The sequence below is a fragment of the Oryza glaberrima genome, chromosome 3, assembly GCF_000147395.1.
Source record: "Oryza glaberrima chromosome 3, OglaRS2, whole genome shotgun sequence".
Lineage (NCBI taxonomy): Eukaryota > Viridiplantae > Streptophyta > Magnoliopsida > Poales > Poaceae > Oryza > Oryza glaberrima.
The window spans coordinates 30,332,722-30,357,700 of NC_068328.1; the positions used below are offsets into that span (position 1 = coordinate 30,332,722).

Sequence of the window (24,979 nt, forward strand, 5' to 3'; positions counted from 1 at the left end):
AACTTTAGATCCTTTCTTATTATAAGTCGTTTTATATTTTTTTAAGTTAAGTTTAACTAAGTTTATAAAGAAATATATTACTAGTTTTAACATAAAACAAACATATTATTATTTTGATATTCAACGTTAGATTTTATAAAATTAGTTTGTTATTTTAGATGTTGCTAAATTTTTTTATAAATTTGATTAAACTTGATTAAGAAAAAAGTTACCATCGTAGCTAGCACCATCTAAAGTTACCATCGTAGCTAATGCTCCGTACTATCGTCGTTGTATTAATAGCTATAGCACCAACAACTTTCATTAAGTACCGTGCGGTAGCTGATATGCCACCTCTCTGCTTGATTGCTCTGATACGCACCTTAGATAGTCATGTCCCACCGAAGCTAATGCATGCAGTGTTCTTTTCATATAATTGATGGACCAAACTGATGTTCTTAATGTTAAGGATGAATAAATATCCATCTATCCTGATATTACTACAAATCTGAACAAATCTGACCAGTTACATTCTGTGATATAAGAGTATTGTATATTATAATAAACTGAATAAATAGCTTATAATATATTTTAAAAAATTGTTGAAGAGAGAAAATAATCCGATAGACAATCTAAAAAGAAAAGAGCTTAACTTATAGGTTTTTTTTGAGAACTTAGGGCAACATCAATGCTTAAGGTCTTGGTAGAAATAAGGTAGATCCCACTATACCCTATGTCTATGGCCATAATATTGAAGGCAAGAATAGGTGTTAAGATGAATCCACATCTATGTAAACAAATTCTACTTTAAAGTAGGTCTCACCATACAATAATCTATTCTCATCCTCTTTAGCATGCATCTGTGTTTTATATTTTTATTTTATTTTTTAAGGTTGAGCCATAAGCTTATGGCTATTTTTAGCATTTAATGTTTTATGGCTAGTGCATATAATGTATATGACTAGTCATAAGCTCTCATGACTCATTCTTATGGCACATTGTAGATACCCTTATACTAGTTTTCCATTGTGTACCTCAAGGTGGCAAAGGCTTGGGTATTTGATGACAAGAGAATATCGACAGATCCTGGAGTACACATTGGGCAACCACAATGTGGTTCTGTTCAGTACAGCATGTGCAAGTTTGAATGGCAAGAGTTGAGCTGAGCTGAGCATGTACTTGCTCTGGGCCCTCGGATTGACCGGCGACACAAGACGATCTTCGGATCGTCAAAAAAACGTACGGATTGGGAAGTTCATGCAAATCTCTTGCTAAAATACGGAAGCAAAAATGTTTCGAAGTTCGGTAAAGCATGAAGCCTGAAGTTAAATTACTAAGAGCAAGTTTAATAGTATAGCCCACTACTAACTCCAATTCATCTATAACCAATCTAATAGCCAATTCATACAATAGTTGCTTACTATGCTATTAATATACGGTCCCACCTGTCATACACACATTGCGTCTTAGAGTCCGTGCTGCAGCTAGCTACAGATCTGTAGCCCGCTATTCTTCTCTCTTAACTTTTATCTCATTAAAATATATTTGTAGCCAGCTAATAATCTGCTAGTATTGTACCTGCTCTAAGGATTACATGTACTAGGAGATATATACTGCTTCCGATTTTAAAAATATGATGCTACTAACTGCCTTGTAAACGTGACATGATGTTTGGTCATTTTGTCCTAGTAAGAAAAACTATATTAGTTTTATTTATTTTATTCTGACTTGTTTTATTTTAATTGTGATTTTATTTCTTATATTTGCACTAGACGAATTTTTAAATACCATATCTAAAAGTAAATAGCATTATTATATATTTAGAAACAAAGGGAGATATAGCCTATATCCTAGATCCGCATCAAACATTTGGTATATCACGTTGGATCTAGAATATAGAGTTGTGCTAAACAACACCTAAATAAAGCAATACATCTGCTGCTGCTGATGAAACCTGCTCGTGGAGCACGAGATAGGAGAAACATTTGGTACTACAAAACATAAGGGGATTTTTAATATTCCCTCCGTACTCGTAGAAAGTCGTTTAGGATAGCTACACGGTCTACAAAACACAACTTTAATTATTTGTTTCTATAAAAATATTTATTGAAAAGTGATATATGTATATTTTTATGAAAGTATTTTTCAAGACAAATCTATTCATATAATTTTTCCATCTTAAAACTCAACAAATTAAGAATTATTCATGATTTATATTCCTAAGGTTTGACTTAAACATTGTCCTAAACGACTTCCTTTATAAGTACGGAGGGAGTATTTTATTTTCTAAGATGAACATTTCATTGTGGACAAACGTGAGAGCACACGCAATAGCAACATAGCATGTCCTGAATAAAGTGACCACTAAATTCAATAAATATGGTATACATCAATGCATTATCTTGGTCCTGGTATCCTTCAATCATGTTCCTTCACGAGATCCTCCTTTTGATCTGCTTTTGTCATTGTTGCTTGCATGCCCATAGATTTTTTTTTCTTAAGATAGTATAAGGATTAACTCGTTAATTAGTTCCCGCATATCAAAGAGATACGCAACCAAAGTCGAGTTTACAGGGAAATTTCAAAGCAAAGACAAACCTTCAATAAAATGCATAATAAAAGGACATGGCTACATCAATCACCCGTCACTAACTTAATTTGTTCCTTGTACGTGATCCAAACTTTGTTCCATTAGCCAAGCGTACATTAACTCCAATACTTCTACTACTAATAACTACTACTGTCATGTGTGTGTCAGATTTATGCTCTTAAGAAAAGATTTCAGATTATTTTTTCTTCACCGGAACCCTTACGTACATAAGTACATTGTATACGTATATGTATGGTCTGTATCAGTATCACTGCCCACGTCTTCTTTTCTACTAAAATGATAGTTGCCAAGTCTTCGAATGATCCTTTTAACAGATGGATCATTTTCAACGATCTAATCATACTATAAGAGGAGGGAGAAGATGTTACTCCAAGGACATCATTTCTTTTTTGTTTTTGTTTTAGGAAATATCAAGGACATCATCTTGTATAAATTAAGTTGAAAAACATAAGAAAAGAACACAATTAATCTTAATCCACGCGGTTTACAGATTGTTGAGAGAGTCTACATCAACAATTGCTCACGACTTACTTCCTCCGTCCTTAAAAAAAAAGACAAACCCTGATTTCCGTGTCCAACATTTGACCGTCCGTCTTATTTGAAAAAATTATGAAAAAAAATTAAAAAGACAAGTCACGCATAAAATATTAATCATGTTTTATCATCTAACAATAATGAAAATACGAATTATAAAAATTTTCATATAAGAGGGACAATTAAAGTTGGACACGGAAACCCAGAGTTTGTCTTTTTTTTTTTTGACGGAGGGAGTAATTATGAACTACTCACAGTTTGCACCTGCATCCTGTTGCTAGTTTCCTCTGGGCATGCATTTGCGTGAAAAGCACTCGTTTACGTTAAAAAGGATGCATGCCAATTTACTCTCTAGCTTCATTGCTTTTGATTTGTAGCATCTCTTTGTTCTTAGATTTTATTTTTTTTAGATAAAGCTTATTTTCTTAGATTTTAGCATTTCTTTGTTCCAAGCTTTTGAAGTGAGGGTGTGTTTAGTGAATGCCAAAATTAGAAGTTTGATTTAAATTAGGATGATGTGACGAAAAAATTAAAAGTTTATGTGTGTAGAAAAGTTTTGATGTGATAAAAAAGTTGGGAACTAAACCAGGCCTGAATGAAGTTTGGGAATACATTGATTGCGTGCCGGTTTCGCAGCCTGAAAACAGGTTTTGTCACGGAAGAGATTGAAAACTACTCTTCCTACTCCAGAACAGAACAAAAGTATGGAATCAACTGCATCTCGTGAAGCGAGCAAAAAGAAATCCAGATGCAATGACCAACAAGCATAGAGATCTGCATCACCAGGAGTAATAAACGTCTCGATGGGATTGAGTTGAGCTAGCCGTTGGCTTTCTCGTGGGAAAAAGCGTCGTTGAAACAGAAAAGAAAAAGGAAAAAAACCAGGCAATCTCACGTTCCAAGTACCTAACCCCCCCAACCCCGGCGCCACCTCCAGAGCGTTCTCGGCCGTCGGATCGACTCGAACGTTGGGATTTATTGCTAATCTAATGCCAGGGTGGTCTGCGCCTGCGCGCTTTTCCTGCCCGGCTGCCACGGCTGACTCATCATCCGTGTCCGTTTCTTCGTCTCATGATCAGTTCGTGTTCGTGCTTCTGCCGCGCTATAAAAATCACTGCGTCGATTGGGCGGTTCACCCATCTCATCATCACCCCATACCTAGCCGTTTGGCCCGTTTCATCCTCCTCTTCTTCTTCCTCCTGCCATTTCTTGGCATATTGCGAGTTCTTGGCTGCCATTTTCTGGGCAGTGGATCGGAGGAGGAGATTGGGGATTGGGCAAGAATTATCCTGGTATTGTGGAGATAAGATTTGCAGAGGAACAGTGGGTGGGTTTGTGCTTTCGTGGTGGTGGGTGAGTGAGGCGTCGCTTTCCGGCGAGGTTCGTACGTGTGGAGTCTCGCGGCCGCGCCCGTCGCCGTCAGTCCTCGCCACGCAACCGCGCCGTCGCTTCTAAACTCCGGTAAGTAATCGCCTCATCGGCAAGGCACCGCCACCACCGCGCTCGACGGGTGGTTTTTATACTCTTCTCCCTCTCTTTCTTTGGTGGTAGATGTAGCTAGGTCTCCTCTCTGCCGCCATTGCCGGCCTCGTGTTCGTCCGTTCCCTCACGCTCTGTCTCTGTCTCTGCATCGTCCTCCTCCTCCCATGGAGATCAAGAAGCTGCAGCAGAGAGTGAGTTTTTTTGCGTCATTTGTGTGCTTGCTTGATTGACGGCATGGCACGGTTTTCACAGTTTCACATTTGCTCTGGTCGCCGTCGTCGTCTTCCTCGAGTAAACTGTAGTAAACTCTTGTAGAGGGGGGTTCACGTGAGTTCGGTAACTCACGCGCAGCTTTTTTTGCTCTTTCTCTCGCTTTCTGTCTCATGCCGTTGTTTTCGCCGTGGCGGAAGCCAACAATTCCGCCGCACTGTCGAGAGGAGGAAGAAGATGATATTTTTCGGCGGGAGGATTGGACCGCATTGTGGCGGCCTTCATGAGGCCATGCCTCTCCATAGCCCTTGCTGCTCCAACCACTCCTCGATCCTTATCTCATTTCCTGGCTTTATTATATAAAGAAGCCATCGCCGGGAGACGGAGTACAAGAGAGCAGGAAGCACGCCTCTTCTTCTTCTTCTCCATCTTCTCACCCACCATAGCCACCTTCTTCCTTCCTGCAACTCGGCTTTCTGGTAAGACCAAGAGACCATCCTTCCACCCATGGAGGTTTCTTTCTCCCTAATAGTAGTAATTAGTAAATAAACTACAGTAGTAACGCACACGCACACGCGGTGAACACTGCACTGCTTGGCGTTTACTGCGTGTCAGGGCTCGCCGTCTATCTAGCCGTTGCTCATGCATACAGTGAGCTTTAGGAAGGCAAAAATGGTGGCTTTGGGTTTGGGGTTTGGGTGTGGGGCGAGAGATTCCAGTCGGTTGCAACAAACGCATTGAATTTGCTTGCCTTTTCTCTCATGGGAATTGTGCAGTGCAAGAACAGAGAAATGCAGCTGTGCTGAACTGCTGCTGATATAAGCTTGGCTCCTTCCTCTTCTTGCAAAGGCTCCACAATTTGCAGCAGTGCAAATTCGCAACTGCAAGAGGAGCACTCTGCTTCTGCTTCTGGTGATTTGTTTGCCTTCATGGATGGCATAGCTTATTTCTGTTTTGCTTGGTTATTCATACTAAACTTCAGTTTTTGTGTTAGTTTGCAAAGTAAAATTTTAGTTCTTGTTACTGTTTGAGAATTTAGACACCTTGCCAAATGTTTTTGGTACTATTTTTTTCAAGTACAAAAGCACAGCAACTCTACAGTAGAGTGGCCAGTTAATCTCTTTGTTAGGAGTAAATCATTCTGTTAAAATGTCCATTAGAGAATGCTAATAAACTATTGTTAACATATGCTAGAGATCTGCAATGACAGTGGAAAAACAGTGTCTTTTTCTTTCACAATTGCGAATAAATTAAAAATAGCTCTGATGATTTTGACCCAGTAGTTTGTTAGGACGTCATGGTTTCCTCTTGCCGCGTTTCCTCTCTGCATTCTTGGCTCCTCTCGCCGTTGACCGACCGCCCGCAATGGCCGGCAACGGCGGCGGCGGCGGCGGCCGGAGACACTGCTCCGGCGTTCTCGAGTCGCTGGAGGATTGCTTCACGGGGTTTCTCATCGTGCTCCTGGAATGGCACGCGCAGGTCCGGAGGCGGCTGCTCCCGCTCCTTCGCCGGCAGAGGATGGCGGTGCTCGCGGCGCCGGTGGTCGCCGCCGTGCTGCTGCTCACCTGGGCGGCGTACGGCGAGGCCCAATACGTGCTGTACAAGGACGCCACCAAGCCGGTGGAGGCGCGCGTCACCGACCTCCTGGCGCGGATGACGCTCGCGGAGAAGATCGGCCAGATGACGCAGATCGAGCGGCAGGTCGCGTCGCCGCAGGTCCTCAAGGACTACTTCATCGGTGAGCATTGTTCTTCTTCAGAGACACAGCCGTCGGCCATGGCGGCGGCGGCGGCGGCGAGCTGAGGTGTTTGTTTTGCGGTGGCGTGGCAGGGAGCTTGCTTAGCGGCGGCGGGAGCGTGCCGAGGAAGCAGGCGACGGCGGCGGAGTGGGTGAGCATGGTGAGCGACTTCCAGAAGGGGTCGCTCTCGACGCGGCTCGGCATCCCGATGATCTACGGCATCGACGCCGTGCACGGACACAACAACGTCTACGGCGCCACCATCTTCCCCCACAACGTCGCGCTCGGCGCCACAAGGCAAGCGGCTCTCCTCTCCCCAAGATTTGCAAAGCTGCTTCCATTTTTCACTAACCGAGAGATCCGGTTTTGTTTGATGTTTTTGAGCAGGGATCCGAACCTGGTGAAGAGGATCGGCGCCGCGACGGCGCTGGAGGTGAGGGCGACCGGCATCCAGTACGCGTTCGCGCCGTGCATCGCGGTAGGTCACCACCAGCCACAGTGCTAGCTTTGCTTCAACTCTCATTGGCGATGGATCGGGGATCTCATGGCGTTGACGTTGATCAAACAACAACAGGTGTGCAGGGATCCGAGGTGGGGGAGGTGCTACGAGAGCTACAGCGAGGACCACCGCATCGTGCAAGCCATGACGGAGCTCATCCCAGGCCTGCAGGGCGACGTCCCGGCCAACTTCACCAGCGGCATGCCCTACGTCGCCGGAAAGTAAGTCCTATTCAAGAACACCTCGTGACACACAGTGCCACTCAAGTGTCTCTTTGTGTGTTCGTCCGCCTGATGAACGCTGGGTGTTCGACGAAATGCCAGGAACAACGTGGCGGCGTGCGCCAAGCACTTCGTGGGCGACGGCGGCACGCAGAATGGTGTCAACGAGGACAACACCATCATCGACCGCCGAGGGCTGATGACCATCCACATGCCGGCGTACCTCAACGCGCTCCAGAAGGGCGTCTCCACCGTCATGATCTCCTACTCGAGCTGGAACGGCATCAAGATGCACGCCAACCACGACCTCGTCACCCGCTACCTCAAGGACAGGCTCAATTTCAAGGTGAGACATCAACCCAAACCACTTGTTTCAGATTCTCATTGATGTGATAATGTAGTTTTTCAGATGTTCATCATCTTGAGTTTTGTTTGTGTTTGTGTTGCTTTCAGGGCTTCACAATCTCGGATTGGGAGGGAATTGACAGGATCACAACACCAGCAGGTTCAAACTACTCCTACTCTGTCCAGGCTGGAGTTCTTGCCGGCATTGACATGGTGAGAACACAAACTTTCTTGTCACTCTTAGTACAAGTGTGCTTGCTGTTTTAGATTCAAGCGTATTTGATTTCAAGATGATTAATTAATTGTGATGTTACTTGTAGATCATGGTGCCGAACAACTACCAGTCGTTCATCAGCATCCTGACCAGCCATGTCAACAACGGCATCATTCCGATGAGCAGAATCGACGACGCAGTGACTAGGATTCTGCGCGTCAAGTTCACCATGGGACTCTTCGAGAACCCCATGCCCGATTCGAGCATGGCTGATCAGCTGGGGAAGAAGGTAACTAGTGACACAATCTGATGCAATCAAATCATAATGTTGCTTCAATTTATTTCAGGAGATTATTGACGGTGAATTGTGAATTTGTGATCCAGGAACACAGAGATTTGGCGAGGGAGGCAGTGAGGAAGTCGCTGGTGCTCCTGAAGAACGGCAAGACAAGTGACAAGCCGATGCTGCCGCTGTCCAAGAAGGCGCCCAAGATCCTCGTCGCCGGCAGCCACGCCGACAACCTGGGCTACCAGTGCGGCGGCTGGACGATCGAGTGGCAGGGCGACACCGGCCGCATCACCGTCGGCATGACCATCCTCGACGCCGTGAAGGCGGCGGTGGACCCGTCGACGACGGTGGTGTTCGCCGAGAACCCCGACGCCGACTTCGTCAAGAACGGCGGCTTCTCCTACGCCATCGTGGTGGTCGGCGAGCACCCGTACACGGAGACCAAGGGTGACAGCTTGAACCTGACCATCCCGGACCCCGGGCCGAGCACGGTGGCGACGGTGTGCGGCGCCGCGCAGTGCGCCACGGTGCTCATCAGCGGCCGGCCGGTGGTGGTGCAGCCGTTCTTGGGCGCCATGGACGCACTCGTCGCCGCGTGGCTGCCGGGGACCGAGGGGCAGGGCGTCACCGACGTGCTGTTCGGCGACTACGGGTTCACCGGCAAGCTGCCGCGGACGTGGTTCAAGTCGGTGGACCAGCTGCCGATGAACTACGGCGACGCGCACTACGACCCGCTGTTCCCGCTCGGATTCGGCCTCACCACCCAGCCTAGGACCTACTAGCTAGCTTAGCTGCAGTGATAAGGAGATATAGGAAAGATGAAAATTTCACTAAATGGGAATTCGTACTCCCTGCCATTGTTTCCCTTGATACTATTTTTCTCTGTTTTGGTGTATGCTCGATCCTCATTGGCGAGCATAATGAGGACCAATTCAATTATGAGAAATTCCATTTACACCAAAAATGGCTTCGTCTCGATGCACCATAAATTGCGTTTAAAATGTCCAAACCTTTCTAAAGAATAATGGACTAAAGATATTAATAAGCGGAATAAGTCCACTTTGATTCCCTTAAAAGCGACCCGAATCTAATTCATGACCTTGAACTGCAAAACCAGATATCTTGACCCCTAAACTGTTAAAACCGGTGCAATTTGACTCCCTCAGCGGTTTTGGAGAGCGGCTTTGCTGACGTGGCGCCTACGTGGCGATATTGACCGAGTTTTCGTTCCACATGGCGTTGACGCGGCACTTACGTGACATTAAAATTAAAAAATATGCGTGGGACCCATTAGTCATTCACACAAAAAGAAATGTGGGCCCACTACCATGTGGGGCCCACATGTCAATCCTCCCTGTCTCATTGCTTCTTCCTCCATCTCTGCCTTCTCTCTCTTTCTCTCTCCTTCTTTCCCTTCGGCTGGTGGTGGCGGTGGTAGAGAAAGCGGCGGCATCAAGCAGCGAGCAGGGAAGGAGGTGGGCGGCGCGGCTCACCGCGACTAGCAGGGTGGGCAACATCAGGGTGGTGCCAGCAGAGCGATGTGGCCGCGGCGGGGGGATCCCGGCGAACCACCACAACCTTGCGCACGCTGCTGGGAACCGACCGATAAGTGCTTCGATTTTTCCCCTCGCCGGAGTTCATTTCTCGCTGCCGCGGCCGCATCCCGAAGCCTCCGTCGGTTTCACGATTGCGAAGGCAAAGCCACGGAGGGTGGGAGGAGAGCGAGAGGAGGAAGAATAGTCGGCCTGGTTTGCGTTTCCGCTTCCGCTGGGTGTCACCAATACAATCCCTAATCCCGCGCTTCTTACTCTCCGCCATCTCCATGCTATGTTCCCTATGTTCCAAGTGATTGTCGATGGGGCTTTCTATGATTTTTGGTTAATCTGTATGTTACTTGTTCGGCTGTGATATCCATCTCTTTTGCAAATTATACCACTATATCATGTAACGCTTAATCACATTCGTGAGCTAACTTACATCTCACGGTGGTAATATGGATTGTGCATCTCCTCATATAAGTTGTTCTTCTACTCATTGAGCTTGCTTCTTCCACTTCAGGTGTGCAGAGAAGGGACAAGCAACATCTGCACAAACTCTGCTGGAGGCATTGTCTATGATTGCTGATTCCTCATCCTCTTCTTAGCCAAAGGCATTAGCGGTAGCTCAGGATACCATTGAGTTCTCCGAACCATCAGGACGCTGCCTTTCCTTGTCTCCTGTCTCACGCATTTGGTCCCGACTGATGCGTCAATGGGGATGGCGGCGGGCAAGAGTAGGCCGATGGCGGCATCAAGTAGCAAGCAGGGGAGGAGGTGGTCGGCGCGGCTCACTGCGAGGAGCAAGGTGGGCGACATCAGGGCGGCGCCGGCAGAGCGATGTGGTCGTGGCGGCGGGGATTCCGGTGAGCCGCCACGCCCTTGCGCATGTCCGACTTGGAAGGGGAGAGAGAGGGAAGGGAGAGAAGGAGGAAGGAAGGAGACACGGAGGACTGACATGTGGCCCCACATGTTAGTGGGCCCACATTTCTTTGTGTGAATGACTAATGGGTCCCACGCATATTTTTTAATTCTAATGCCACGTAAGTGCCACGTCAACGCCACGTGGAACAAAGACTCGGTCAATATCGCCACCTAGGCGCCACATCAGCAAAACCACCCTCCAAAACCGCTGAGGGAGTCAAATTGCATCGGTTTTAACAGTTTAGGGATCAACATATCTGGTTTTGGAGTTCAGGGTCACGAATTAGATTCGGGTCACTTTTGAGGGAGTCAAAGTGAACTTATTCCTTAATAAGCAGATGCACACATATAGGGGTACCGACCTGGCCCGTTGATCTTCTATGAGAGGCAGCATGGGCGTGAAGGCGGCAGCGACGGCGGAGAATCTTCAGACCGACGCGGCAGCGCGATAGAAAGAAGCGATGCGCGCGGTTGCACAAAGGCGAGGGGGGCGAATTCGTGCCTGGCCTTTCTCGGGCATGTTGTGGGCCGTCCAAGTCTCTGATCGTCTGCCATGCCGAAGCAAACCCACAGCATCCCGAATTGATGTATTGCTCCTCAAGTCCAAATTGAATCCACACAGAAATGACAAGAGTACCACATTGTGCAACCAAAAAAGTTTTTTTTTTCTGAGAAAATTTCTTCTGAGGTGAATTTTGAGGGTTCATCTATTTTTCATGAACGGTAATTTGGCAGACCTTGCCGACGAACAACCTCTTAAACAACCCATTTTTAACAGAACAACTGGGCACCAGCCAAAGTCGTCACATTACGCGTGCGAGCATCAAGAAGTAGCAAAAGAGCATGGCCCGTTCAAAAATTAACGCCTAATCTACCTCCTCTAGATTAAAGAGGAGGTTCACTTGCCGTTCTAGTCATTGCTGTTATGGGCACAAGTGATATTTACAAATATACAGTAACACCCTTCGGGATATTCTTGAGCTTTGCCAGATTCTTACCATTTGCTGGTGCCCATCCCCGTCCAAAATAAATATGTTCCGGGGTTCTTGCGCGAGCGGCTGCCGATCCAAAATCTTGTCCTGCACTCTTTCGGAGTGACTACCTCTTTGCATAAGACAGATAAGGTTCTTGAGCGATGGTTAGAACGTCTGGTCTTTCTGCTTGGTTGTATGTCAAGCAGCGACGAATCAGTTCCTGCGAGTTTTCAGGTGATGCAGGGTCAAACTTTTGCCAAACTATGTGCAATGTTATTTAAACTAGTGTGTTGAGGGACAAAAGTTTAAACCAAACGGACAGCCTCAAAGGCACAACATGGAAAATATAGTAAAAGGGATCAATCTAACTGATGACTCTGAAATCAGAGATAACAGTAAACATACCTTTGCCTCATTTGATACAGCTGGCTTTGAAGGGAATTCCACTCTGCGTGCGTTGATGATTGTATCTTCCCGAAGTATTCTCTCCTGGGTCTGGTCATGGCCAAAAGGACGCCTTCCGAAGAGCATTTGGTAAAACATTACACCCGCTGACCAAACATCCACCTGCAGGAATGCAAACATCAATTTTACCACCAATCAGAACAAAGATGAAGTTGCCCATAAGTGGTTTAAATTGATTACTCAGGGGGTTCACAAATGACTCTAACTGAAATAAGGGTTAAGAAGGAATCGCGTAACATTTTGAGTAAAAATTGCATATCCACATGGCCATTGCCTGCATACCACTAAGCCCAACCAGTATTCCCCATCCCCATCAACAGCAGATCAATCCACCACCTGTGACCTGCACCTTCCTGCTCTTGCACCTCCTTCTGAAAACTAACCATCTGCACTGCCATTTCCCCTGGATCTGTCCAATGGGAACTACTATCAGACTGATCTATTTGGCACATAATTGTCTCGATATTGACACAATTTAAGCTGTGCATGTGAGTTTCTTGATAGTTTTCCCTGATTTTCCTCATTCGCCACCGCTTTCCTGTTCTGTATTAAGTAACACTCTCTTGATGTTGATCTTCTTCCTATTTTCCATAGTGCAAGAATTAGACTGGACGGTGGTAAAACTAGAGAATGATCTGAACCAGTGAATGGTCTGGTTTGGCTTAGAAGAATGTCGGTCCATGTATACGAACTATGATAAAACCATATCCAGTCCTACCAGCTCACAGCCTAAATGCAAAAAAATAAAAATAAAAAATGTTATGTATGCTGGGAATTGAACCCTGCAACTAGGACAGGCCTTGCAAAGTACTCCCACAATGCATCTAACTACCTAACCAACTGGATAATGGTGATTTCCTCGCTTTAATGACAAACGAGTATATTCAGCCTGTTATTTTACTTACCAAACTGGCAAAACTATTATTTTCCCAAATCAGCATTTGGACCGGTGAAGTGCAGTCCAACTGGCAAAAAGCAGAACCAAGGAGCTCACTAACTCAATCAATGGTCCAGGTTTTTGTACTACGAAGTATATTCTTTCTGAGGTTTTCAAGTATGGATAGAAAGCTCATCTTCTCTACTTATCTCCACGTAGTGTCATAGCGTTCTCAATGCCCGTCAAAATACATCTTATAATTTGTACCAGAGGGAGTAATGCTAATATCATATTAACATACTAGGGATTACTACTTAATGAATGCTGAAAATTTGGCAAGTGAGCATGATTTGCGCATGACTGCGGTCTCTGTTTATGACAAACAAACGCCACAAGAATCCCTAACATCCTTATAGAAGGATCTTATTGATGCATGTTTTTGTCAAATTGCTTTAACACACTAAGATATGAAAGATTTATTAACATTAAAAGGAAAACATGTTGCCAAATATACCTTCGATGAGATAAATGGCGTTTTGCTAAGATCAAAGCATTCCGGTGGCAGGTACCTGGAAGAAAAAGAAGAACATTAGGAAACAAATGATTGACATGCCAAAAGAACAATGGTTCTAAATGGGAAACAGCAACACTAACATAAATAAAAACTAAATTTATGACATCATTTGTTCTATCCCACCTGTTTACATAAGACACTAGAGAAAAAAAATATTTCATTGGTAGATAGTAGCATGAAAATGGTTGTACTTCATGCAATAACTATTAATTCCCTTAGGTTCTAGAATGATGCATCAAATGTGTGCAACTCTACTACACAGTGCAGGCATTGTTGCACCATGTATACCAATTTAATGCCAGCAGATAAAAGATTCCATAAGAGGTAGTCAGATAGAGTATTTTTTATCAATTTAGTACACAGAAATCAACCGGAAAAGTGAGCACGCTCACCAATAGGTTCCAGCTCCCTGAGAAGTCAGTTCCATTCCCTGAGACCCAACATCATCCTCCACTATCTTGCTGAGGCCAAAGTCTGTAACTTTTGCAACACCAACCTCATCGAAGAGAACATTGCCTGGTTTGAGATCATAGTGAATGATCTTTTGAGTTCTCTTGTTAAGATAAACTAGGCCTTGAAATATTTGGACAATTATGATTCTCGCTTCCTTTTCTGGAAGAATCGGTGTTGCTTTAAGGACTGCATCAAGATCTTTGCCTGCATAAAAGGTAGCAATTGATGTAGCATTATTACATGCCAAGGTCTCACGAACAATTAAAGATACTACAGCATGCCACTTAAAAACAACCTCAAAGGGCCTATTCAGGTGTATGCCTATTCGAAGATAGCAACAAAAAAGTAAGAAACCTCTATCATTAACCAATTAGAGCCAATTAAGCTTCATTAATTTTTATGTTCACCGCCTTAAATAATGACCTCATTATCCATCAGATATCAGTCAAATATTCATGCACCATCCTGGCTATGTGCGTGCTTCTTACGTAAGTGATTGAACATGGTGGGTTTGCTTATGTGTCCCACATGATAATGTGCCATGAATGCACAAACTGATCCTATGGTAAATGATTCTAAAAGACAACTAAATGAGTGTGGAAGTTATAAATGTAACAAACAGCTACTGAATCTACAGAACTATTATAAATGCTCTTTCATGTCAACATTCAGGCAAAATTTATCTACTCTCTTCACCAAGAACAACCTAATTAAGATTCCTACTAATAATGAAATGAAATGCAGCTCTCCTGCGTTTTCGAGAAAAAAAAAAGATTCCTACTAAAAGAACAGAACAGTTCCGCAAAGAGATTGAATGTTTGACACAGAAGAGTGCCTGGAGAACATCAATATATATCTGGCATAAAAACAACACCCATGCAGCCTTATCTATACAATGAAGCCAATGGGAGATATTTATAAAAGAGGCCGCACGATCTACATTGTCATGTCAAAGAAATTTGGAAGGTCGTTGCGAAAATAAATTTGTTGTACCACTGCAATATTCTAGGACAGTGCAGAATGTGTTGTGATCAATCTCAAATATGTCCCATAGCCTGACAATGTTTGGATGCACCAAAGTCTTATGGATGTTATATTCACGAATGGCGTGGCGTATGTAGCTTTGCTTTTTCTCCTCACTCCACTGAGCATTCAAACCATGAAGCTTACATGCCACATACTTGTACTCCACCAAATCAAATGCCTGCAGAAAGAAACTGTCTCATGTAAATGCTGGTGATACCAAAATTGAATCCTCTATGAAACAGATAAAGATACTATATCAATAAACATTGAGGTAACTTCACCAAATGAAGCTCAAAACACTAGTTAAATGCTTTAACATGAATATATAAGTACCAAAGCTATTATCGAAAACTTTACAAATCTTGACAGAGGAAGTGTACGGGTCAAGGAACATTTGATGAGAAAACTGTAATACTACATGTGTGTTATCAGTTGTTCTACTCAATGTTTAATTCCAAACACCAAGTTTCAGATATTTGTTTCAATATATCTAATTTCCTCCACTTTGTTTCATTTTTTTATGACTTCTTCCTACATTTCTACCTTTTAGGCCATTTCGGGTGGGACCCACTGCAGCCCACCGATAGGGGCTTACCTTCTTTATGTTACATTAATAATTGTGTGTATCAAAGTCATAAACAAATAATCATAAAGTTCGATGTTTCTTCTTTATAAGCAAAGAAGCAGTTGGTATTTAAAGAGGTCATGACTGACCTTAGTTGAATAGTTTTTGAAAAGTAAAGCTGAAGCAAGGGCATACCTTATAAACCTCACTAAACCCTCCCTTTCCAAGAAGATTTAACAGAGCGTAGCGATTGTGAAGAATCTGAAAGTTATTAAAGCGTGATCCATCTTCGTCTCTGAGACGCTTCATTTCACGTATAAGCCTACCCTTTTCCAATTCATACCGATCTCTTTCTCTCAAGTACTGTTCTTCCTCCTAAAATACAGTTCAGGGGAATTAGATTAAGGAAGGAGGATGCTTAATAGCCAAAAACAATAATCAGCAAAGTATTTTACCCGCTTTATACTTGTTAACCGTGATTTACATATCTCATCCTGCAACAGGACATCTTCCTCAGACATGCTAGTTTCAGCATCACTGCCATCACCCTTATCTACAATACAAAAGTGGCTAGCAAAAATAAGTGCCAGCAAGAATCCTAACTTGCATACTTAAGCTGCTATGCGTTGCTAGTTTCTGCTTGTGTAAATGCGGGGAGTTTTCCTTTGCACTAAGAAGAATGAAATGGAGTAACATATGCGCAAAACTACATAGATTGTAATGGCATTTATAATCTTCCTTTTCATGGAATAAAAGGTCATGCACTGGAGTTTTCGCCTAACCAATGGAAGCTAATTCAAGTGGTACCTTGTAAAGCAATTAAGCCGGGAGATGACAACACTTTTAAAAAAGAAGAAACTTTACCGGATTGTCTTTTCTTTAGTGATTTTCTATGTCTCTCGATAGTTTCTTTAGTCTCCAGCAGAGATTTCTACATAAAAGTCCACCATACATGAGGGATTCAGCAAAAGGTCCACCATACATCAAGAATAAAGGTTAAAGGCACATAAAACATATGAATAGCAATAACACTATAACAGTTCACAAGAGAAAAAAAACTGTGCCTGATAAACAAATGCACAACTATAGGAAATCTAAAATCAGTTGCATTAATAGCAAGCATTTGTCTTCATGGATACATGGCTTCTAAAGTTGCAAAACAGGAACTGTGCCTTAATGGATGAAGCTTTATAGAAAGTGGTACTGCATGTCCACGACTCCACGTTACATCAGTAGACTCAGCCTGATCCAGACATGTAATATTTTTCATGCCAGCTTGGTGCTTAACTGCTTAATTGAATAGATAGATATATCTTATAATCTTTTTGGACTTTATTGACCTAAGGCTGCTAGTAATGTGTGGCTGTGCTCAAAATTGTACAAAAAGCTTATGGAACAAAGATGTGTCCATTATTAGTACCTGGTAGTTTTAAAACTAATCGCCTTATAGGGGGGAAAAGACCTAGACAGGTTATCCAGATCAAAGTATATGTGATCCAATTTTACGGCGGAACACAGTTAAGGCATATACACAGATCTGCAGAACTTACAAGGTGAGAATTAAGATCCTTTATTGCCTGGCCATCCTCCCATGTTTCAGATATGACAGTTCCAGCTCTGAGTTATGACAGAGAGCAGTCAAAAAAAAGGTAGCAATAGATAGTCAATAACCAGAACATAAAACTGAAAGTGGCTAGTTCTGTCCTGCAATCAAGATTTTAGTAGTCGATACTAGAAGGTACACTGCATAATACATAAACTGAAGGCTCAAGCTACCACAGCTGTTTCTGGAAGAAAATTGGGTATCGTACAGGCTATCATAGATGTATAGCACTCCAATGCTATAGTTAACAAGAACCACATAGCAAAGAAATACAGTACAAGCAAAAGGAGCTTTAAATCTAGCATTATACATTTTCAAATCAATTAATATATAAATTTTTACTCTTTAAATTAAGTGATGGATGTATGGAAATGTTGGAGATTACCTCATAACACCAACGTTACCAAGTCGGAAAGATTCCTGCTTTATTCGAATCCGTGCTTCTTGCCGCTCTGCTTTTGACACAGCTATCAGCAGATCAGATAGAACCTTCAATTGCTGCAATAGTGGAAATCACCATATGAGCATAAATATTACATAGTCAGGGAGTAGTTATTATTCCATGAATAGCATGTAGGACTAAGTCCTCTGAGCTGTGTTGATGAAAGAGAACAAATAGTACACAATATGGTCAGCCTGACCTCACTATGCACCCATCTCAGCCTCCAAAGGTACACACACAAAGCAAAACCAACTATCACATTGCACATGCTCATATGTACACAATCACATAACAGTTCACAAGGATCCCATATGCAACAATGTGCATAACCTTCTCTACCAATGTAATCAGGAAAAAAGTTCTTGCATATATGAAATTTGACAGGTTCTGGTATTCAAGATCCAATGCAAATAGAAGAATGCAAATCGTTTCCCAAATTATTCAACAATGATAAGCTTGAGTGGTGAACTCTAATTTTTTTGGTAAATTTGTCTAATTTATACAAAGGAAAGAACAAAAAGTAAGTAAACAAATATGGTTAGATAAAAGATAATAAGAATCTGCCACTATAGCATCTGAGTTTCTTAGGATGAAACCTTTGATTTCTTTTGTTGATCTTGTTCTTTGAGATCCTTCAATTCCTGGAAGAATGAGGCAAAACCAACAAGTCAGAGACCTGGATAAATCGAGATCACATTAGGGTGTGCATTGAATAACTCCATACCTTCGCTAGCCTATCACTAAGTTGACGGTATTCCGTGGACTCTTGACGCGATTTAGAAAGCTCTTCTTCCAAAATAGCAACTTTACCACGCAGCAATGACAACTCTTCCTGTTGAAATATTGAATGGAATTGCTTTAGATTTACATTTGAGAAAGAAAAGACTCTTAACATATTTATCTGGTATATTATACATTATTAGTATCTATAACAACCTATATGATATGGCATGCTCCAGTACAATATTTCACATAAATATGTTCATGCTTTCTGTAGAAGATTACTTAATGGAATTAAGATGCACAGTTTAAACAAACAAATGAAAGCAAATAAAAAAGGTCATCTCAAAGAAGAAGGGTCAAGAGGGATAGACATAATCTATCAGAGAACATCTATGTTACTATAATAAAGATCAGAAGAGGGATATTCACAGTGCACCTCACAGAAAATGATGTAAAGAAAGTGTCACCTGTAAGGCAGCCTTATCATCATTGCCAAGCACAGCACTGGATCGGGATTCCTGATGGAAAGATACTAACAATTTAGAAGATGAGGATGGATCATCATGTAGTAGGTTGCCATCATACACCTGATCTGCGTAAGATATTTCTTTTGCATATAATGGAAGACGGGACGGTGCAAACAGAAGAAGTGTGTCCCCATAAGGATTCAATTGGTACTGTACAATAAATATATGTGCAAGAGGCAAACATAAGGCACCGTAACTACCTAGAATCTGAGTTGCTGCAAATGAATTCTTCAAAAGTATCAGAGATAATTTGCCCTAAAATAGAAAAGCCCCAGAGATAACCATATCTTGATCACATAATGCATGATCCTTTGGGGATCATCATAATAAGATTGTTAAAATCAAATCAGTCCAAACTTATCTTCAAACTATTTCACCATTTTCATCTACAAAGGAATTTCACCATTTAATTCTTTTCCCAGTCAACAAAACTCTAAATTCAATCATGCTATTCCTGCTCTACACGCATTTGTACGTGCTCTGGATGATCACTTCTTATATATATATATGTAATTTGCACCGGTTTGAAAACTAATTCTTCTAGTGCTCATATTTGCTACAAGATCTAATTCAGGCATTCAGCATTATCCAAATGACCAAGATATATCCATAAACATGTGCACTTTATCGTAATAAAATCCTATGTATCTAAAAATATTGAAAGGTAGCAAACTAAGATATATCAATTTCCGTTCGCTTTCATGTCTCTCTTATATGGTTGTAAGGCCTTAATACCCATCTGAGAACAAAAGGTTAAGAATATCAACTGAGGTCTTGAGAATAAAATACACAGCATACCATGTTGGTTAAAATATCATGTCGACCATTTGCTACAACAGCAGATGAAGTTGAAGTTGCTCTTGTTTGATCTACAGTTTTTGAACCACGCCCTCGGCCTGCTCCACCGCGCCCCCTTCCACGGCCTTGCTTTTTTCTGTTTGAGATGTCTATGGATGGCCGTGTGTCCATGACTTCTGAATGCTTTACCGCCTCATTAGCTGATCCCTAGCATTTTCAATGAAAGAGTGCACCAAACAGAAGAATGACAAGAGTGAGCCATAAGCAAGTACAACAAAGACTATCCCATACTATTTAATTCTATCGATTTCATATTGCATACCTCAAAATTTCCAACAGCTAGGCCGTGATCACCATCTGGCGATCTCGGGCGCTTCAGTATGTTTTTCTGTATCAAGAACTCCTCGCCATTCTGATTTACGGAATGCAAGTAGCATTAGCAGGTATAAGCAAAAAAAAAAAAACAAACAAACAAACTAGAGGTGAAAATATTGGCAAATCTGTAGCTAGAAACAATTAATCAAGCTAATCATACAGGTTTACCACAGTATACACTATAAATGGCTCCAAGAACTAAAAAGCACAATCATCGCATCACTGTCGAAAAGTAATGTGCAAGTAAGGAAATCGATGGAGATAAATATGACACTGTACTGTAGTTGAGGGGGAAAGGAAAATAACAGGTTGGAGAGTTCGAGGTTTAGGGCTGACATCATCGTCGGAAGAGGAGGACTCGGGCAGCTCCTCCTGGTCCATGAACGTGGTGGCGGGGGCAGAAGGAACCACCAGATGGTGCGGCGGCGGCGGTGATGGCACCGGAGCGGCCTTGCCAGCCATCCGTGCCTCCAGCTTGGCGAGCTTGGACGAGGACGGGTTGGAATTAGACGAGAGGTGCTGCACTATATCCTCCCCCGCCGCCGACGATCCCGACATTGCCGCCGCTGATTGCACCCAAACCGGATCGGCCGCCCACGAAGCTTCCAGAACAAGCAAACCAACCGCCGCACGCACGCGCCAACTCTCACTACGCCCCCGCTCCCCCCGAGCACACCCTCCTCAACGCGGCCACGCGAACCACCGGATGGATCTACCCGCGGCTGCTCGACGAACAGGCGATGGGCGGCGGCGCCGCCTCGGGCGGAGGAACGAGCGAATGAGACCGACCAAAACGGAGCCGCGGCGGGCAGTCGCTGCCTCCGCCTCCTCCCCTCCTCCCGCCTGTTGTTGACTCCTCCCCCGCGTGCGGCGACGGCTAGGGTTTACCGGCGGCGAGGTGGTGGCCCTGGGGCGGCGGCGCCGCCGACCAGAGGACGCAGGATTCGGAGGCGAGTTGGAATTCACAGGATTTTACACAGGCGCAGGCATCTCTCTCCTCTCCTTTTCCTCTCTCCGCTCTTCCTGTTCTTCCCCCGTACTCCTACGCCGCGACGCCACTACGCGCAGCGGAATAACGGGAACCCAGCCCGCCTCGGCCCACCTAGGCCCATTTATTCCAGCCCATTGAGGCCCATGGGCTCGTCGTGTCGTGGTGGAAAGTTCCTTACAAGCGCCGCCTCTATCGGAGAGGAAGGCGACAATGGCGAGCGGTGTGGAGGAGAGAGTGAGGGGCGAGGTGAGAGGGGAGGAGGATGACCGGCCGCAGCTGAGCGCGGCGGCGGCGGAGGCGCTGCGGGAGTTTCTTCTGGAACAGGGGCGGGACGGTGGGGAGGAAGGGGAGGAAGGCGGCGGCGGGGTGGAGCTGGTGGCGGAGGACTGGCGGCTGAGCCAGTTCTGGTACGACGAGCGCACGGCGCGGGCGCTCGCCGAGGAGGTCGCCCGCCTCGTCTCCCTCTCCGGCCCGGCCTCCTCCGCAGCGGTGGCCTGCGTCGCGTGCCCGACGCTCTACACCTACCTCAAGACGAGCAGCCCTGATGTGACCGCGCAGCTGCTGGAGTACGACGTGCGGTTCGGGCAGTACGGCGGCGACTTCACCTTCTACGACTACAACCAGCCGGAAGAGCTTCCGGCGGCGATGAAGCACGCCTACCGGATCGTCGTCGCCGACCCTCCCTACCTGGTATGGAGAGAGAGATTCTCCCTCTTCTTCTTCTTGATTTATATTCGATTGGACTAAAATGTTAGAAGAAATTGCGATTGGTTGTTCGTGCAGAGTAAGGAGTGCTTGGAGAAGGTTGCCAAGACGGTATCTTTCCTCGCACATCCTGAAGGCTCATTCCTGCTGTTACTGACAGGTAACTGAAGCTTGTGATAATTTCGTGTCTGGTTAATGCCATTGGTCTCCAAGATTTCTTTCGTGATGATTGTAAATTGATTAGTCTTGATGATTGGATCATGTTTCTGCAATCAAGTGTATCAAACTAGAGCAAATTGTTGCCGGGAGGTTAAGTGCCCATTAACTGGAACTGCTTGAAATGATTTGATATGCACTACTGATTAGGCTATAAGTGTGTGTAAACTAGGGCGCGAGAGTGGCATATTCAGTTGAAGGCTTGTAGTAGCTACTGGGGTATTCTCTATAACATCATGACCTTCTTGTTGTTTTCAAAGCAAAACATCGTCTGCTCTTCTTGTATGAAATCAACGTACTGTACTACAGTAGCTTAGTCTGCATATCATTGTCATCTGATGTGCACTAGTTTACGTAAATTTAGTATCCCTGTTTTTATGTTCAGTATTGTGATATGGTGGATCACATGCCTTGTCTTCTGGTATTTCTGGTTTTAAACTCTGAAATGCATAGTTCAAATCAAGTTATTTTTCTGTAACAAGTTTCTCGTGTTTTGCCAGGGGAAGTTCAGAGGGACAGGGCATTTGAGCTCCTAAATGTGCGTCCCTGTGGATTCAAGCCTCAGCATTCAAACAAGCTAGGAAATGAATTCCGCTTGTTCACAAATTATGATCCCGAAGATAGACTTGGCGGTTGGGAGCAAAATGATGGCGCTACCGTTTAGCTGTTTCAAATGTTCAAGTCTTGATGCCTAGGGATGGATTCATGCTTTCACAGTTCCTGCATTTTTGTTTGTAGGTCACTGAAGCAATAGCATCAGTAGGAATCTCGGCAATGTTTTACTGAATCCCTGAATCTGTCCGTTGTGATGTGTTTGTTGGATTAAACTTTACACAATGTACCCCTTTTAGTTTCATGATTGTGCTTAAAGGATTTGTGGTTTCTTGCAATGTTCGGCCTTCGAAAGCAGTGATTTGGGGCATGTAAGCCGTGTTTAGGGTAACATCTGCATCACAAGAACCGAATATTTTGAGGGCGTCTTTTCTGAATGAGTGGTTTCACACTGAACAAGAAGGAAACATTGCAGTTCTATATCCACAAGTACTACTCATGTATTTGCTTCAGTTTGCAGTTTTGCACATTACATCTACACAGGAGCTCAGAAGCTTCAACGGCAGTTCCATGTATTTGTTTCAGTTTGCACGTTGCATCTACATAAGAACTGCCAGCCTCAGAAGCTTAACATATCCTTTTATTTTCAACACAAGTAATAACAGCAGCCACCGGCTCCATGAGTAATCAGTAGCAAAAGATAGCCAAGTCTTCACTTCACAGGACATCCATCAGGCAGCAAAGGAGCAGCAGATCGAGTTCACTTGTCGTGCGCCTTGGTGGGCTTCACGACCAGCACGGGGCAGCACGCGTGATGGACGAGGTAGTCGCTGACGCTGCCCAAGAACGCCCTGCACAACGAAGAAAGCAAAAAATGTCACAACCGTTCGTTCGATTTCGCGGCGTGGGCGTGTGTACATGTGGATTGATTTGAGCGCAGTTTTTACCTCTTGATCTTGCCTAGGCCGCGGCTTCCCAGGACGAGCATGTCGGCGTGCATCTCCTCCACGGCCTGGCAGATGGCCTCCTTGGCGTCGCCCTCCACGATGGCGCCCGTCGCGCTCACCTGCATGCATCGCTATCGTTTAGAATTTTCAGATCGCTATACGTGAACACTAGCGCTGGCTAGGCGTGCTTGCCTCTCTCTGCTTGCAGACGTCGAGCGCGCGCGACACGACCTTCCTGGAGATCTCCTCCTGCGCCTTCCTCATGGACTCGATCGCCGAGGCGGGGGCGTAGGCTATGGCTGCTTCCGTGACACACGCACATGTACACGCCGTGTCAGTCTCGTGAAATGCGAAGTGAACATGTAAAAGTTAACACTAGTTTGTATATATGGTCTAGCCGGTGTGCTGACTTCCGATACCGTGCGCGGCGACGGGGTAGACGAAGTGGTCGGGGCCGTGCTGCGCGTGGACGACGACGACCGAAACGGCGCCGGCGCGGCGCCCGATGACGTTGTCCAGCGCCCACGACAGCGCGTTCAGGCTCTCCTCGCTCGCGTCCACGGCCACCACCACCTTCATCGTCCCCGCCGCCGCTCCCGGCTCCCCGCTCGTCGCCGCCGCCGCCGCGGGAGACGCGCCCTTCTCCTCCATCTCGCAGTCGCTCTCTCACTAGTTTACCTGTCGCACCGTGTGTTCACGGTTCACTACCACCAGATGATCGATCACACACACACTCCCGTGTCCCGTGCTCTATATATATACGCGCACAGCCACAGAAGGCGCCGGGGTTGCGTCGTCCCCTGTTTTGTCGCGTGGACGGCGCGGGATAGAGATGACCGGCCGGAACCCACCCACCGCCACGCGCGGGGGCGGCCGTTTTTGTTCGCTACTTGGGGCGACACGTTTCTCGCTTTCTCCCCTTCTCCTGCGCGCGTTTGCACCTTTGCGTTCGTCTCATCTGGCTTCCCCCCGCATGGTAAGCATTCATCCCTATCCCTCCCTCCCAGGATGTGCGATCCGGACAGCTGCCCCCGGTTTCGCTGCACCGGCGCCATGCGTGCCGCATGCGTGCCAGGGCGTACAAACACATATACATCTTGCCAGTTGCCACCGCACCGGCAGCATCTCTGCATCAGTTGTTGCGTTGAGCTGGTAAGGGACAAGGCTACCTGCTGATTTAGTTTTCTGGATGTGTGTTGCGTTTGTTCAGATCACCGTGGCACAGGTTTGAGTTCTTGGCACTCCAATCTGCATGCATGATGCGTGCTTGTAGCTGTATCCAAGGAGGAGATAGTGCTGAAGAAAGGATTTACAAGGCAGCGAGGGTGTGTATAGTTCGCACCAAAATTGAAAGTTTAGTTGAAATTGGAACGATGCGACGAAAAAGTTGAAAGTTTGTGTGTGTAAGAAAGTTTTGATGTGATGGAAAAATTGGAAGTTTGAAGAAAAATTTTGAAACTAAACTCGGTCGGCCTGAGTGAGAGATTTCACTCCCACACAAATCAACTGAGAACATCGTCGATGGTTCCAATCCGAATATCACCGCAGTGAGAAAATACATCAACGTTGCCGGATTTCACACCAA

At 44.9% G+C, this 24,979-nt stretch overlaps 4 protein-coding genes across 9 annotated transcripts; 2 read left to right on the plus strand and 2 right to left on the minus strand.

Moving 5' to 3' along the window:
* Nucleotides 1–4,631: 4,631 nt before the first annotated feature.
* LOC127766586 (uncharacterized) lies at nt 4,632–9,086 on the plus strand. 2 transcript variants are annotated; one of them, XM_052291671.1, is made up of 9 exons: nt 4,635–4,797; nt 6,296–6,554; nt 6,647–6,851; nt 6,942–7,032; nt 7,129–7,274; nt 7,377–7,620; nt 7,728–7,832; nt 7,940–8,122; nt 8,218–9,086. In XM_052291671.1, exons 1-9 carry the CDS (start codon nt 4,771–4,773, stop codon nt 8,902–8,904), a joined length of 1,947 nt encoding a protein of 648 aa, XP_052147631.1. In that variant the 5' UTR covers nt 4,635–4,770; the 3' UTR covers nt 8,905–9,086. The 2 variants fall into 2 exon arrangements, with proteins under 2 accessions (XP_052147629.1, XP_052147631.1); XM_052291669.1 differs by having other exon boundaries at nt 4,632–4,797; nt 6,647–7,032.
* A 2,068-nt stretch (nt 9,087–11,154) lies between these two features.
* LOC127766529 (serine/threonine-protein kinase TOUSLED) lies at nt 11,155–20,990 on the minus strand. Of its 2 annotated transcripts, none has more exons than XM_052291589.1 (16): nt 20,320–20,990; nt 19,931–20,020; nt 19,609–19,815; nt 18,751–18,801; nt 18,285–18,392; nt 18,157–18,201; nt 17,504–17,616; nt 17,066–17,132; nt 16,380–16,446; nt 15,971–16,068; nt 15,711–15,890; nt 14,918–15,128; nt 13,864–14,128; nt 13,412–13,466; nt 11,961–12,122; nt 11,155–11,775 (listed from the first exon to the last, which is right to left on the minus strand). In XM_052291589.1, exons 1-16 carry the CDS (start codon nt 20,539–20,541, stop codon nt 11,680–11,682), a joined length of 2,037 nt encoding a protein of 678 aa, XP_052147549.1. In that variant the 5' UTR covers nt 20,542–20,990; the 3' UTR covers nt 11,155–11,679. The 2 variants fall into 2 exon arrangements, 1 of the variants encoding a protein (XP_052147549.1); XR_008016249.1 differs by lacking the exon at nt 11,155–11,775 and adding an exon at nt 12,303–12,601 and having other exon boundaries at nt 11,986–12,122.
* A 107-nt stretch (nt 20,991–21,097) lies between these two features.
* On the plus strand, nt 21,098–22,785 carry LOC127766530 (uncharacterized). Its single transcript, XM_052291590.1, has 3 exons — nt 21,098–21,664; nt 21,758–21,839; nt 22,396–22,785. The coding sequence occupies exons 1-3, from the start codon at nt 21,185–21,187 to the stop codon at nt 22,557–22,559; spliced, it is 726 nt and encodes a 241-aa protein (XP_052147550.1). The 5' UTR covers nt 21,098–21,184; the 3' UTR covers nt 22,560–22,785.
* A 131-nt stretch (nt 22,786–22,916) lies between these two features.
* LOC127766531 (universal stress protein A-like protein) lies at nt 22,917–24,151 on the minus strand. 4 transcript variants are annotated; one of them, XM_052291591.1, is made up of 4 exons: nt 23,805–24,151; nt 23,587–23,696; nt 23,395–23,513; nt 22,917–23,298 (listed from the first exon to the last, which is right to left on the minus strand). In XM_052291591.1, the coding sequence occupies exons 1-4, from the start codon at nt 24,043–24,045 to the stop codon at nt 23,208–23,210; spliced, it is 561 nt and encodes a 186-aa protein (XP_052147551.1). In that variant the 5' UTR covers nt 24,046–24,151; the 3' UTR covers nt 22,917–23,207. The 4 variants fall into 4 exon arrangements, with proteins under 4 accessions (XP_052147551.1, XP_052147553.1, XP_052147552.1 ...); XM_052291593.1 differs by having other exon boundaries at nt 23,814–24,149; XM_052291592.1 differs by having other exon boundaries at nt 23,587–23,693; nt 23,805–24,149.
* Between the last annotated feature and the right edge of the window lie 828 nt (nt 24,152–24,979).

Excerpts from the sequence above, each read along its gene's own strand:
- LOC127766586 (XM_052291669.1), top strand. The coding sequence starts at position 4,771 with ATGGAGATCAAGAAGCTGCAGCAGAGA. Across the intron at positions 6,555-6,646 it reads CCTCAAGGACTACTTCATCG|GGAGCTTGCTTAGCGGCGGC; the intron begins GTGAGCATTGTT and ends GTGGCGTGGCAG. Across the intron at positions 7,833-7,939 it reads TTCTTGCCGGCATTGACATG|ATCATGGTGCCGAACAACTA; the intron begins GTGAGAACACAA and ends TGTTACTTGTAG.
- LOC127766529 (XM_052291589.1), bottom strand. The coding sequence starts at position 20,541 with ATGTCGGGATCGTCGGCGGCGGGGGAGGATATAGTGCAGCACCTCTCG. Across the intron at positions 13,467-13,863 it reads CAGGGAGCTGGAACCTATTG|GTACCTGCCACCGGAATGCT; the intron begins GTGAGCGTGCTC and ends TTTTTCTTCCAG. Across the intron at positions 11,776-11,960 it reads CTGTATCAAATGAGGCAAAG|GAACTGATTCGTCGCTGCTT; the intron begins GTATGTTTACTG and ends GAAAACTCGCAG.
- LOC127766530 (XM_052291590.1), top strand. The coding sequence starts at position 21,185 with ATGGCGAGCGGTGTGGAGGAGAGAGTGAGGGGCGAGGTGAGAGGGGAG. Across the intron at positions 21,665-21,757 it reads TCGCCGACCCTCCCTACCTG|AGTAAGGAGTGCTTGGAGAA; the intron begins GTATGGAGAGAG and ends TTGTTCGTGCAG. Across the intron at positions 21,840-22,395 it reads ATTCCTGCTGTTACTGACAG|GGGAAGTTCAGAGGGACAGG; the intron begins GTAACTGAAGCT and ends GTGTTTTGCCAG.
- LOC127766531 (XM_052291591.1), bottom strand. The coding sequence starts at position 24,045 with ATGGAGGAGAAGGGCGCGTCTCCCGCGGCGGCGGCGGCGACGAGCGGG. Across the intron at positions 23,514-23,586 it reads ACGTCTGCAAGCAGAGAGAG|GTGAGCGCGACGGGCGCCAT; the intron begins GCAAGCACGCCT and ends CGATGCATGCAG. Across the intron at positions 23,299-23,394 it reads GGCCTAGGCAAGATCAAGAG|GGCGTTCTTGGGCAGCGTCA; the intron begins GTAAAAACTGCG and ends TTCGTTGTGCAG.